Source organism: Fulmarus glacialis, unplaced genomic scaffold (assembly GCF_000690835.1).
Source record: "Fulmarus glacialis isolate BGI_N327 unplaced genomic scaffold, ASM69083v1 scaffold13935, whole genome shotgun sequence".
Classification (NCBI taxonomy): Eukaryota; Metazoa; Chordata; class Aves; order Procellariiformes; family Procellariidae; genus Fulmarus; species Fulmarus glacialis.
Genome location: NW_009215023.1, coordinates 1 through 14,103, shown reverse-complemented (window position 1 = coordinate 14,103; position 14,103 = coordinate 1). Strand labels below are relative to the sequence as shown.

The 14,103-nt window shown below is 35.8% G+C and overlaps 1 protein-coding gene across 1 annotated transcript in view; it reads left to right on the top strand.

Moving 5' to 3' along the window:
• The window catches only part of SGCE (sarcoglycan, epsilon), a gene marked incomplete at both ends in the record, with an annotated part of 16,738 nt that extends 3,825 nt beyond the window's left edge, over nt 1-12,913 (top strand). The window contains 8 exons of the mRNA XM_009578807.1: nt 2,105-2,177; nt 3,029-3,227; nt 4,915-5,077; nt 8,474-8,685; nt 9,448-9,474; nt 10,192-10,380; nt 12,005-12,048; nt 12,879-12,913. Coding sequence (XP_009577102.1) covers nt 2,105-2,177; nt 3,029-3,227; nt 4,915-5,077; nt 8,474-8,685; nt 9,448-9,474; nt 10,192-10,380; nt 12,005-12,048; nt 12,879-12,913 — 942 coding nt within the window. The remainder of the gene's footprint in view (nt 1-2,104; nt 2,178-3,028; nt 3,228-4,914; nt 5,078-8,473; nt 8,686-9,447; nt 9,475-10,191; nt 10,381-12,004; nt 12,049-12,878) is intronic.
• Nucleotides 12,914-14,103: the final 1,190 nt, after the last annotated feature.

Genomic DNA, 14,103 nt, shown 5'->3' with positions numbered 1-14,103 from the left:
AGCAGGACTAATCACATCTGTAAAATTAATCATGTGCAGAAGTACTTGCAGACTCCACTTAACTTTCTGTAGAGGAAACTGTTATTTAAAATGGCCCTTTTCTTAAATGGCACATGCTTTTAGATTCTAGGATCTATATCAAGACTTCCGTTAAAGCATGACCCCAAGCCTATATTTGAACTAAGTCTTGCCTAGCATACAGATTAATTCATTGCAGTCCTCTCTCAGATGGGGCTTTTAAATTAATTCTGTAGTATGTGAGGAGGGCGGATTGCATTTGATACACTTCCTAGTGCCACCTGAGAGGAGTGGTTGCATATTCCTGGCCTGAATATAACTTCCGTCGTGTTGTAATTCCTGAGGTGATGTCATGGGTAGGTCAATTAATTGGAGGAGACCTCATGATTAGAAGAGCCTAACGTTGCGTATAGCACTGCAGTAGAGCGGGTAACATCCTTGAGCTCACGCTCCTTTGAAAGCTGGGCAAAGCCGGTTTGTGTTTGAATGAATATTCAGTACAGAGGCAATCTCCACCACTGTCACTATTACTTGGTGCAGGTGCATGGTCCAAGCTCTTGTACTCTCTTGTACAACCAGAGAGTTAGGTTTTCTAAGTATTAATGTTTAAACTACTGTTGAAACAACCCTTTGAAAAATTAACAGAATCGAGGATTCTGAATCTCAGGAATTTATTCTATTAATTTTATAATGAAATTGTTATATTACAATTGTCTCAGGTAAGCTTTTCCCTCTGCACTTAAATGAACCTGCAGAAGATATTCCAGAGCGTGTTTCTTTTTCAGTTAAATCCCTTAGAGGAAGTGCAACATCTGTTACTTTTGTTTATTTTATAATCAGTATCACAATGCTTTGTAGCTCTGTTTGCTGAGAAAAGCAACATAGTTCTGTCACTATTGCCACTCCTATGCCTCTCCGTTGTCCCTGAAATGAATGAACTAAAGTCTAAAATTATGAAGAAAGTTAGTCTTTTTCAATTTGTTTCATGAAAGATTTATCACCTTTCAGGCAAAAAAAAAGTAGAGAAAATAATACGTAATTATACTGATATCCAGACTCATTCTGTATTTCTATGAACGAGCACTTAATCATAGTACAACTTCCGAGTACAGTCACCACTGAGGAGTAACCATTTGGGAGCATTTCAGGCATCCTATACATTTAAACCATACGATTGGTATCCTTATGTGATTTGATCTAGAATCATAGAATCGTTTAGGTTGGAAAAGACCTTTAAGGTCATCGAGTCCAACCATTAACCTAACACTGTCAAATCCACCACTAAACAATGTCCCTAAGTGCCACATCTACACGTCTTTTAAATACCTCCAGGGATGGTGACTCAACCACTTCCCTGGGCAGCCTGTTCCAATGCTTGACAACCCAGGCATAAGCTTCCAAAAATAAGAGTCATGAATGTTGCATCTACCTACTAGTTTTCAGTTCCCCTATGGTTACAGATTCCATGATTTTTTAAAAACTGCTTGTGTTGGAGCAATGCTTGTGAATCCATTAATGGAGTATGACTCCAGTGGGGCTAGAGCTAAAACGAAATCCCAATCCCAAAGATTAGAATTGCTGGGATCCTAACACTACTCTTTCCTTTAAGTATCTCCCATCTAGTTTAGTTCCCTAGGAGCTATCAATGAATGTAGATCTTGCAGTATTGGTGGAAGGGGGTGGAGGGTGGAAGGGGAAATGGAGAAACCAGTCTTTGCTTATGGTTGTTCTTAAATCAAAGATAGCAGGAAGAAAGAATACACATGTATGGAAAAACACTTTTATCTGGACCAAAATATATTCTATTCACATATATCCCTTGAATAATTGTATTTGGCTATAGACTGGTTGAGAAAATTCCAATATCCTGACTTGAAGGGAGTACTGTATCACATAAATTGATCTTACCTTTCAAATTTTATATTAATGAATTCGTGTTCATACATTTCAAAATAAGGAGTCAAAGCATTTAAAAGGTTATAAGTATTTCTAAATTATCAATTTAATTTTCATTGATGTTTCATTTACCTGATTTTCATATTTGCATTGTTGTTTTGCAATAATATCTTTTTTTTTTTTACTCTAGATCACTGCATATAACAGGCGTACCTTTGAGACAGCAAGACATAATTTGGTCATTAATATAATGTCAGCGGAAGGTATGTACAGAAAATAGCTTCTTGTGTTTTGAACTGAATAAGCAAAAACTTCTTATGGGCTTCTCTTCTTTTAAGATTAAAAAACTAATGTAAAATAGTTGTCTGGTGTTCAAGCCAAATGTAGGAGCATAAAGGGGAAGTAAGAGTTTTCCCTCTTTTAATTCAATTTGTTATTTTTATCTAAATTATTCCTGTCAGGTAAGACTATTACTCGTCATTCATAAAAAAAATAGCATGTTTGCTTTTTTTTTAATAATTATTTTCATTTTTTTCCCCGTCTTTTCAAATAGACCTTACATGAGGGATTTTACTCTCTTTCTGCATGTTGTTTAGTTTGTTTAGTTCTGCATGTTCTTTATGCAGAGAACAATTGTATAGGCAGATTCAGAAAACAACAGATTATGGCATATATGGACATTTCAATTAAAAAAAATTGAATAGTTTGTGTCCTTAAAATTAGTTCTCTTCATCATATTTATATATTTATAGTCTAGAGTATTGCAGCTTGGAATCCATTGTCACTGCAGATCAGTTTTGACCCCAAAATTAGCATGAATGTAATTTTATCTGTTTAATAAAGATTTACCAGCTGAGACTCTTTTCCTCTAGTCCGCTCCTTCATCTCCCGATTGCTTTATAAATAGCCAATGGTTTTCAGCTTAAGTAAGAGCTGATAGTACTAACTATATAATTAAACATAATCGCATTAGGTTCAAAATGAGCTCGTTCAAATACAAGGTTTTTGGAAAGGTGTATCAATCTTACAGTGGTATTACATTAATCATTACTTCAAATTCTTTGTTATGGAGCCTTTGTTTAAGGCAAAACTCTTCCTTTTTCATCACAACTAGATTTTCCTCTACCGTATCAAGCGGAGTTCTTCATAAGGAATATGAACGTAGAAGAAATGTTAGCAAGTGAAGTTCTTGGCGACTTTCTCGGAGCAGTGAAAAATGTGTGGCAGCCAGAACGCTTGAATGCTATAAACATTACTTCAGCCCTCGACAGGGGAGGGAGAGTTCCACTTCCTATTAATGACATGAAAGAGGGGTAAGCACATCTGTCAGTCTAATGTTTTTGCTTTACTCTTTTTCTCCTTACTTGAAAAGCTTACTATTTTTTCAGGTTTTCTAGAAAACTTTGCAATTGCTGTTTTATGTTTTGGAAATCCAGATTAGTATTAGACATTAGAAGTTTACTGACGTTCCGAGCCCCCATTATACCATGGGTTTATCATGTTAGATACCATTTCAACAGGCGACAGTTCCTATATATTGATTTTACAATCAAAGGAATACTAATAAATTCCATTAATTATAAAAGAGTTGGCAGTAAATATGCTCATTTTGTAATTCCAGTCTTACTTCTGAGCAGTTGTTTGGCATACTTTTTGAGTATTCAATAGTTCCCAATTCACAAAACTCAAAATTTTGAAACAAGGTGTGATAGATCATAGGTTACAAAGAAATTAGATTTCTAAGAGCGTTCAGCATGTAACAGTGTCATTTGTAGCTGTACTCTTACTTAGTGAAATTTAGTTACGTGCTTCAGGAGCACTGTGGACTTTCGTCTGAAAGTGATAAGCTGGGTATTTGGGGAGTTTAGGTTACTGAGTATAAACTGCAGGAACGCACTATTTCCAGTTGTGATTCATAACCATAAATTCTGTTCTGAAATATGATACTTCAATTAGAAACTAACAAGGATTCAGTCTTTTCAAAATATGGTTATGGTAGTGCTTTTCCCTGGCAAAAATAAAGATGCCTAGTTATTTTCAGATATGTTGTGTTGAATAATATCTAAGAAAGGGCTGAGGGTTCAAAATCCAAGATGTGTGCAGAAAAGATTGTTGTTTCAGAGCCATTTTGTGCATCTGGAGTTTCTGAGCACATCTAAAGAAGGAAAGCGACTTCTGTACTAGCCAGAGTAATAGCAGAACCACTTAAAACAAGTGGCTACATTTCAAACATTTAGTCAGATAATGCCTTATATACCAAATGGCAACCATGACCTAATTTATGTTTCAGGATCCATTGGTACATTATTACCTGGTGCAGCAGACTGTATTTTCCAGCAGCATTCTACGTATTTAAATATGAAAATGAGTAATACAGTTAGTGCAGAAGCTCTTACTTTGTGTTCTGTAATGCTAAATGAAGTATTAAGTTTACATTCAGCTTTCAGTATTCTGCAAATTTTGTTGGCAGTGCATAGCTACAGTATGGAATCTTTTGGGAAAAGCTGGGGGCTTTGGCAGCTTCATATTAGTATTAGGTTTAGAAATAACTAGTCCTCGTGAATTTTATTTGAAAACATGGGGAGAACTTCTTTAAAATATTATGCTGAGCAAGACTGAAGATTTCCTTAAGATAAAATTATACTCTTTTAATGCAATTTTCAAAAGTAGTACAGATTTACTTACATGAGGAACTTACACTTGGAGCTCTATGACTTCGTAGAAATTGACAACTCTAATAGTGAGCAAACATTTACATTATGCAGCAAAACAGAATAAGTTGTAATAAGTAGCTAGAAAAATCCTTTTGATTTCAGTCTATTATTCATATGCTTAGATAAAGTATACTATCAAGAAAAAGAATTTTAAAAAGTAATTTTAGTCTTTAAAGCACAGCTGAATGTTACCATGAACAATGATAATGTTTGGAAGAGTACGTCATTGTCCTTCGGGGATTTGTGAGAGGTATCCTGACAGTCTGTCACTCATCTCTTTCTGCAGTGTGTATGTTATGGTTGGGGCAGATGTTCCATTCTCTTCGTGCTTACGCGAAGTGGAAAACCCACAAAATCAGCTCAGATGCAGTCAAGAAATGGAGCCTGTAATAACCTGTGATAAAAAATTTCGTACTCAATTCCATATTGACTGGTGTAAAATCTCTCTGGTGAGTTATTTTATTATTGCATAAAAATGATGTTTGTAGAAGTACAATATTTTATGCCAGACATGATTTACATCATAAGTGTTTTGCCAGCCTGGCCAGACAGCTCTGCCAAATTCCACTTCATCATTGACTGATTGTTTTCCATCTAGCAGACACTCTTAAGATTGTGAAAGGATTTTGCTATGTGGGCTGAATTCTATTAGAGTTGAGCACCAGTGAAACCACTATATTCATTTTCAGTAGTGGTGATTTATATAAATGGCTAGGGAACTCTAGGGCTTACAGAACTAAAAGTAATGAGAGAATTATTTAGGTAGGTGTAGTTCATTAATTCAGTGTGCTAATACTGCTAGTTACACTTGCTTTCCTGAAATGTGTGTGTATATATATGTTTTCTCAAATATTGAGTCTAGAGCACTGACCAGTTAAATAGTATTTCTATGTTGTTAAAAAATCTTTCTGAAAATTGTCTAAACCATATTTTGTGTTAAAAATGAAATTAAAAAAGAAAAGAAAATAGTGTTGACTAATGAAATCAAAATAAATGGGAACATTCTTCTCAGTTGAATACAAGAAAAATGATAACCAAACATTAGACTATTTGCCATGGAAGGAGTATAATTCCCAAAGAGGCTTTTTAAGGTTATTTTTGTTTAGTTCTGGTAAGGAAAATCAAGAAATGATACAGTATTGGAAGAGAACGTTGCAAGTAAGTTTGAACAAAGATGGTGAAGGTACATAAGCTTAGATGATTGTTCAGCTACTTCAGACATTACCAAGAGGAAACTGAAAGGGAGAGATGAAAGGCTTTTGTACAATGTAAAAAATGTATTGAGTATGAGAAAAGGTATTCATGCACAAAATTGATTAGATAACTTCCAACCCTTTCTTTCTACACACTATAAATTAGGAAAGCTATTAGAAAACTGGAAAATACTTGTTTTCAAAAGAATATCCAGATTATTTACTGTTTATTGGCTTTCTGTTGAGAAGTTGCAAAAGGTACATGTGTACACAGCAATACTTACTAGCACCTGAAAAATAGTAGAAGGCAGTCAGCCTTTGTCAAGAACAAACTATGTCAAGTATTTGATTTCCTTCTACAAGAAAGAAGTAGAACAGAGGTGCAGCAGCAGATGTAATTTCATTTTGGTAAGGTTTTTTGATACTGTCTCATAAGCAAGCTCAGGAACATGGCCTAAATGAAGCTAGGACCTAGTGGAGAGCAGGTTGGATAGCCATAATCATAGCAGAATTATTAATAATTCCTTGCCATTCTTCACGAATAAGCTGGATGATGGAATGTGCTTATTAAATTAAATTTGCAGGCCCCATGAAACTGAAAGGATCTGCAGGTGCATTGAAGGACAGGATAGAATTGAGAAAGGTCTTGAGAAATTGGAGAATCAGCCTTGGAATACAGAGTGAATTTCCAAAGGAGCAGCAGAGGAATAGTGCACTAATGCAAGAATAATCAACAGTACCCATGCAGAATGAAGAGCAGCCGGTTAGGAGTACTTCTCCAGAAAAAACGTCCAATAGTAACAGTGGCTCGTAAACTAATCATGAAGTAGTGTTGTTGTGCTGTTTTGAGAAAAGCAGAGATTGTGTAACAGGAACAGGCTCTCAAAGAGAAGCATAATTTTCTACAGCAGCCTATAACCCAACATTCTTGAACTTGGCACTTGTTTTGGCAGCATGCCATGATAACTGAATTTAAACAGTCTTACGGGGGTTTACTGTTGCCAATAGCATTGCTGCTGCATGCTGTAACCTGGTGGATCAAAGGGAAAACAGACCCCAGCTTCCCTGTATCTAATCACAGTCTGCTTTTCACAAGGCAAGCCAAGGGGTAGGAAGTCCCCCAAGATCCATGGATTGGGAGGGAGTTGAGCTCTGTTTCCCATAACCGCAACAGAGACCAGTGAGTGAAAATACAACCATCATATCCTCTTCCTCCCAGTTTTTATGAGGTCATGTTGGCGGTTAGCGCCTGAATCAAAGAGTAGATTTAAGCTTGTGGGTCCCAAATACTGAAAAGAGGGACAACTTAATACATTTTCCTTTTAACGCTACTTTCTGATAGCTTGTTCTCACACTGTGTATGGGCTTTTGTCAGTCACATCAGTAGCTGCATACATCTTTTTTATGCATCTGCTTAGGGCTTGAGATTCAGTTTAGCAGCCATGTAGAATTCAGAACAAAATAATTCTGCAGAATTTAATGAGTGAAGAATACATGAATTAATTTTTGTCAAACTGTCTTGCACTTAAAAAATAAGTATCTATATACATGTGTATGCATCTGAAGCTGAACATAACATTATTTCTAGCATTCCGTGAAGACCTGTTCATCCATTGCATAAGTTTTAATACAGCATTTCATGACTTAAAGTGTAAATTATAAAGAAATGACCATCACTTGCAAGATTTCTCAATGAGCAGTCAGTCAAAAGGCTAAGCATATAGGCAAATATATTTTCATTACTGATCGGGAGAGAGTTTTAAAACTAACACTGATAAAATTTAACAGTAATATCTAACTGAAGATAACAAGAAAATGCAGGCAGAAAATGGAAGAGTCACATGGGAAAGGCAGTCAATTAAATTGCAATAGGAAATTCAGTAGCAAAAAAAGGTTGTATTTCTAGGAACACTAGATGCAGGAATAAAAAAATAAATAAAAAATTACTTGTGACCAGGAATGCAGCCTTCTGGAGGTTAGTTGAATTAGGAGGTAGAAAAACCTTGGAACTCTGGCTCTGATCAATGGAATGCACATCTCATGTCGGGGTGCTTCCTGCATCGCATGGATGGGGGAGGCAATAGAGCTGCTCAGTCCTCAGCAGCTCGGTTCATGCTTCTTGCTTTTTTGAGCTCTGGATGCAAGGCTCAGTAGGAAGGAGGAAGAAGAAAATCCATAGGTACTCCACTCTTCATCTCTACCACCTTCATACAAGAGAGGGCAGTATTGTTATTTAGGGAGACTAGTAAGGAATGGATTAATTCATCAAACAGAAATCAGTATCAAATGATTGGTTTGCAATAAATATGTTTACTGAATTTTTACTCAAACACTATTTGTGTGAGGTATCCCTAAAATTAATCAGTAAAAACCATAGCATCTCTGGTAGGCATAAAATAAAGTAATAATGTGATAATGTGATAAAGTAATAAAGTGATATTACTTAACACGTTGATGGGAAGCTTTCAACGAAATGTAAAGTTTTATTGATTAAAAAAAAGTGATTGGATGAAATTGTATAGAATTCATCAAATGTGTAATATGGATTCTTTTATATGTTATGGCTGGTTAAATACTGCCTGTTTTTACACTCTATTACTTTGTTATATAATTGTCTTTTTTTTTCTTCTTTCTTTTTTTTCTGGGTATCAGGTTGACAATACAAAACAAGTTTCCACCTTTCAGGAAGTGATTCGTGGAGAGGGAATATTACCTGATGGTGGAGAATACAAGCCACCTTCTGATACACTGAAAAGCAGAGACTATTACTCGGATTTCCTAATTACACTGGCAGTGCCCTCGGCAATAGCACTGGTGCTTTTTCTAATACTTGCCTATATCATGTGCTGCCGACGGGAAGGAGTGTGAGTACTTTAACACACTAATAAGTAATTGTAGATTTTTCTAAGATTATAATGCATAGAAGATTATTTGTTAGAGGAATTCCATTCAGTTCATTAAAAACATTTAAAAGAGGCCAAAAGATACCTGCTTGAAATATTGAACTATTTCTCATCTAAGTACATACAGTAATTTCCAAGAAAATGGATATAGGGCCTTTAACTGTTCTAGCTGAAAGGGTTAAAAATCTCAACATATGCACAAAACTCCACAAAATCTCCACATACGCACAACTCTCCAAAATGCCCCAAACAAATAAAACGCTAATAAAGGATCACTGATTCAGGAAAATATTAAGTAATTTCTAAAATGCTAGCTTTTATAAAATAAATCTGGTTGAGGATATGAACTGAATTTAGACATATTATAAAAGAAAAACACATAAAAGGAAAGCAGCAAGTAACGTAATTTCTTACGCCATTTCTTACACAAACTACAATTTCATTTTGTCACAGAATTTATTTTAGCCAGAAGCTTGTTCTTTAACTTGCATTTTCATTTCTCTGTGTGTGTGTGTCTGTGTGTGTGTCTGTCATCAGTATCACATCTCTATACGTGCGTTCATCAAGGCCTCATCATAAACCCAGTTGCGAATGCTGCCAAGTTGCATTTAGCAATAACCTTGTCAGCATTTCTACATCATGTACTATTTTCATCATCAGATAGATTTAATGTTCCAACTATCAATGCTATTATTTAATTCATAAATTTTGTTTTGTTTTTAGGGAAAAGAGAAACATGCAAACACCAGAGTAAGTGTCTTTTTTCCTGTTATTTTTCTTTTGCCATTTAATTTTCATTCTCAGTAGCTTGTCATGCTTCATACACGTGTGTCATAATCTTCTTCCATTCTCTCTAATCCATGGTTTAATTCATAAATATGAAAGCTGCTTTTAAATCAGAGTCTTGGCAAGGATAGAAGACCAGAATAAAAAGGGTTTGAAATTAACAACTGTCAATTCAAAATAAAATAGTGCTGTTAGAATAAATATGTTAATATGTAACTTATACTCCTGGTTATTGAACTTCCCAGCCTATATCTTAAAGGCAGTGGACAGGAGAACAAATATCCTGGAAGGCATCCAGTGCCTGTATTATGGAGTGTTTTAAAATTAATCTATGAGTTTTTATGAATCTACCACAAGAATCAGGAGTTAACCAAAAGTTTTATTTTAACTGCAGCAGGTAAATGGAACATTAGCCATAAATTGCACAGTCTTGGATCCTATATATAGGATGTACTTATCCAGATAGTAAAATCTAATGGAATAATTACTATTTAAAAATTAAATAAATCCAATATTTATTAAATTAACTATGTAAAGGTTTACTGTAGTTGCTGCACTATAAAGTCTGTAGCATGCATCAAAGTCCTTGTATTTTTAAGAAAAATAATAATTGTAAAAGTCTATCCATTTTGATAGAGCACTTAAAATATGTATTTACTATTTTATTTCCTTTTGACATAGCATCCAGTTGGTCCACCACAGTGCTATACAGAAATCAACCAAAGAGCTTCGTGACATGTCTAAAAATAGAGAGATAGCATGGCCTCTTTCAACGCTTCCTGTGTTTAACCCAGTTACTGGTGAGATTGTGCCACCCCTTCACACAGACAGCTACGATAATACCAGTATGCCACTGATGCAAACACAGCAGTGAGTATTTAGATTTTATTTTATTTTTTAATACTCACTATGTTGCACGATTTAACTATGGACTTCAGTGCTTGTCATCTGAAATTTGTTTATTATGGAGGTGTCAGTAATGACTCTCTCGTTCAGGATTGCTCTGATGTTTGCATTTCAAGCAGAAAGATTTCTGTTATAAAATTAAATGGCTGGGTTTCAGCCTGCAGAGTTGGCAAGGAGCTTTGCATGGAACAGTTACATTTCTGCATATTTTGGAGAAAAACTACTTTTGACAGAGGAATCAATCTTTTGACAGAGAATTAAAACTGTTCTATTTTAGACACCCTGCCTTTTAACCCATGTCTTTGGAGTTCTGATATAAAACTACCACCGGGTTGGTGGTAGTTTCATACCAGAAAATCCAGACTTTGCAAGTAGTTAGTCATTTACCCGTCACACATGGTTTATGTTTGAAATGTTAACATTGAACAGAAGAGCATATTCCATTGCACAGATAATAAATACAGACTTGCCAATGAAAACACTCACAGCTCTCAGCCGTTTCTGTTGTTGCCAGCCTCTCTCCAACACAGAAACCAGAAAAGTATTCATTTCTATCCCTTCAAGTTAATTTATCAGTAAGTTAATGAAACTATCGAGACAGACCCATCTAGTGCTTTGCGCATGTTCTAATTCAGGCAAGTCGGTTGAGCTGTGGAAAAAAGGCATTTCTAGAAAGGTTTGGTTGAGGTGTCTGGGGCTGAGCAGATCTGAGGCAGTGGTCTCAGGAGTGGCTGGCGTTGTTTTTCAGTGCTGTGCTATGACACTAGCTCCAGTCGGTAGCTCCTCAGCTGGCAGGCCTGCATGCTCCAGTGCCAGCACTAACTTGGCCCTGATTTACACATGCTTGCCCTGAGTTCCCTTCATAATGTAGATACATGCTAGAAGAGTGTTTTCTTCTCCCTGTCCCAAAGCTAAATTCCCCAGAAAGTACAGCTGTATAAATTATCTCTTGTACAATTGCTGCAAAGTGCTCTACCCTGGCTTCTACAGTTTCTTCTCTATTCAGAATAGCAATTTTTTGACTGGGGTGCCAAAGCCTGTACCAAAGGCTTTCTTAAGTTGTACATAGAGTATCTATCTGCTTCACCTACATTCCAACCCCTAATTCCTTTCTGTAAAAACAACCTTAGTATCTGGTAGCTGTTAAAATAGGCACTTAACCGGGACACAGAAATGTAACTCTGCCTCGATAAAGTGAACTGGTCTGATGTATAAAACTAGTTGAACATTCATTCATTCCAGAGTCAATAATTCAGTTGCAAAGACTGTCACCTTTTCTCTATTCATCACTTATGGAAACCAAACTTTGCATAACATCAGAAACCTCCCGTGATACTTGTTACCTCTGGCGTTTCACCAAGTCTGAACCTTTGAACCTACTTGACAAGTAAAATAATAGGAACTACCCCATAACACTCATTTTCTTTCTTTCATTGACTTGGCTAACCTTTTGACAACTGTATTTGCATAGTGAAAGTGGATTATTGCTTTGTAAGCAAAACCCCAAATTTTAAATACTGAACTTTTATGTGTAACGTACTTCAGAGTTTGTTTGGAAGCATTAAAGATATTCAGTTGTTTTTTGTAGGAACCTGCAACATCAGACTCAGATTCCACAGCAGCAGAGTGCAGGTCAGTACTGGGAAAATACTGTAACTATTAAGTGACCAGTGCAAAGGAATCAGTAGTCAAAATGCATACAGTCTATGGACAGTGGAAACCATTTTCAAATATAGTGAAGTATTACAGCATTGTCATTCCAGAATTTTTTTGATAGATCAATGAAAATTTTGGGATGGGATTGATTGAACAAGTAGGAGAGATGCTACTTTAGGACTCGGCATGAGACACTGGAATCTGGTACAGCTAAGCTGGAAACCTCCTCATGTAAATAATTTTCTATTACGACATGATGCTACAGCCAGATTCCCAAATGCAGTTACATTCTTCAGATTCTCTAAAACTTGATAGGAAATCAAAATTTCTAATTCCCACCAATACTAGTTAAGCTCTGAAGAACGAGCTTTTTATTGCTGTTACTAAACATAGAGTTGATATTGGGGAATCTGTGGTGAGGCAAATACCCATGCTGCTGGTTTCCCGTGTCTTCATTTTTACATCATTTTCACAAATCCTAATGTATTGAGGTCGTGAATGATCCCATCAGAGTATCGACTAAGGCTGATTGTTCTCTCTAGTTAGCATATCAGGTCTGAGAAAAAGCTACAGCCATAGCCATGTGAAAGGGGATAAGAATCATACAAGGAAAATGTAGAGGCCAAAGTATAATTTTTGAATATTCAAAGAGGTATTTAGGCAAAACTCCAGGTATATACATATTGAACATAGTACAGGAACTACAGCTCCAAGAGGAAGACTTGTTTTAACTTAGGAGTTACATAAGCAACTCTTTCTTTTCATTCAAAATCCTTCTTCTTCATTACTGCTTTCGGGGATTAAAGGAGAATTTCGTATGACAACATTTCAAAGATTTGAGGCAAGTATATAATAGATGCTTCTGCCCATGTGGGTTTTTTTTTGTTATCTGGAAATTAAAACCACATTTATTAAAAAACCATGACTGTAGTTCTGCTAGCTTTGCTATTTGTGTGCTTTATTATACATATATTGGAAATGGCGGATGACCCTGGCTGTATCCATCCAGAGCCTCCAGCACTGGTTTGGGTTGACATTTAGCATAGCTCTTAACACTGACTACTGCAGGCATTTAGAAGGCAGAATAAAAATGTCACACACTTCAGCTCTTCTGTTATGACTGGTTTATTACAAGAATTCCAGTCTGTCTTGCAGTAAAAAAGATGCAAAATCACCTGGTAGTACTGAATGTTGACAGTAGTGAGAAATTTTTAAAAAGGTATGAAATATAAGCTAGCATGGGTTTGTCGCTTGCAAGTCGCAATGAAGAACTGCCATAAAAATAGATCTTAAAAATCCTCCCGTGTCTGTATTTTCTGTAGTATGTTATTTTGGTAGAATACACCTGTTCTTTCATATTCATCACAGATGCTACCTGTGACAAGCTCTCAGAAATCGGGGCGGAAAAATGTATTTGGGACAGACAACCTCTGTCTGTTTCCTTCTCTTTTCTTAGTTTACAATGATACCTTCCTTCGTAACTCAGATGTGCAGATGACACTGCAAGCACTTCCATGACATGATGGCATGTGCCTCTTGCAGTTTGTCTTCTAAAGGATGTCTATGCCTTGTGTTGTCAGAAGGTTAGATTTTTAGAATGTTGCGATTTGAAACAAAATTCAGGTGCTCCTACGATTTTTAGTAGCATCACTACAAACTTAGCAATCAATTTTATTGATCTGTTCAAGTAAGAAATTTACAGAACTAAAACACTTAAGGCCAAAAAAACTATAGAACTAGACATTCATTGTTTAATTTTCTTCCTTTTCTACAGAGAATTCCCAATAATTTACTCAGGATTATTAACATACTATTGGTCACCACCATGAATACGAAGATACTTCTATTTCAAAGCTTCAGTAGACCATACTTAGTAATTTGAAGAGCAGAGTCTGTCTAATAACCACTATCCTCTTCAGGAACTATCTGAATCCTCAATAAGAAACAATTTTTTTTAACCTTATATAAAAATGCAGACTTAATAGCTGACATAATGCTCAACTATTTCATAGAATCATAGAATCACAGAAT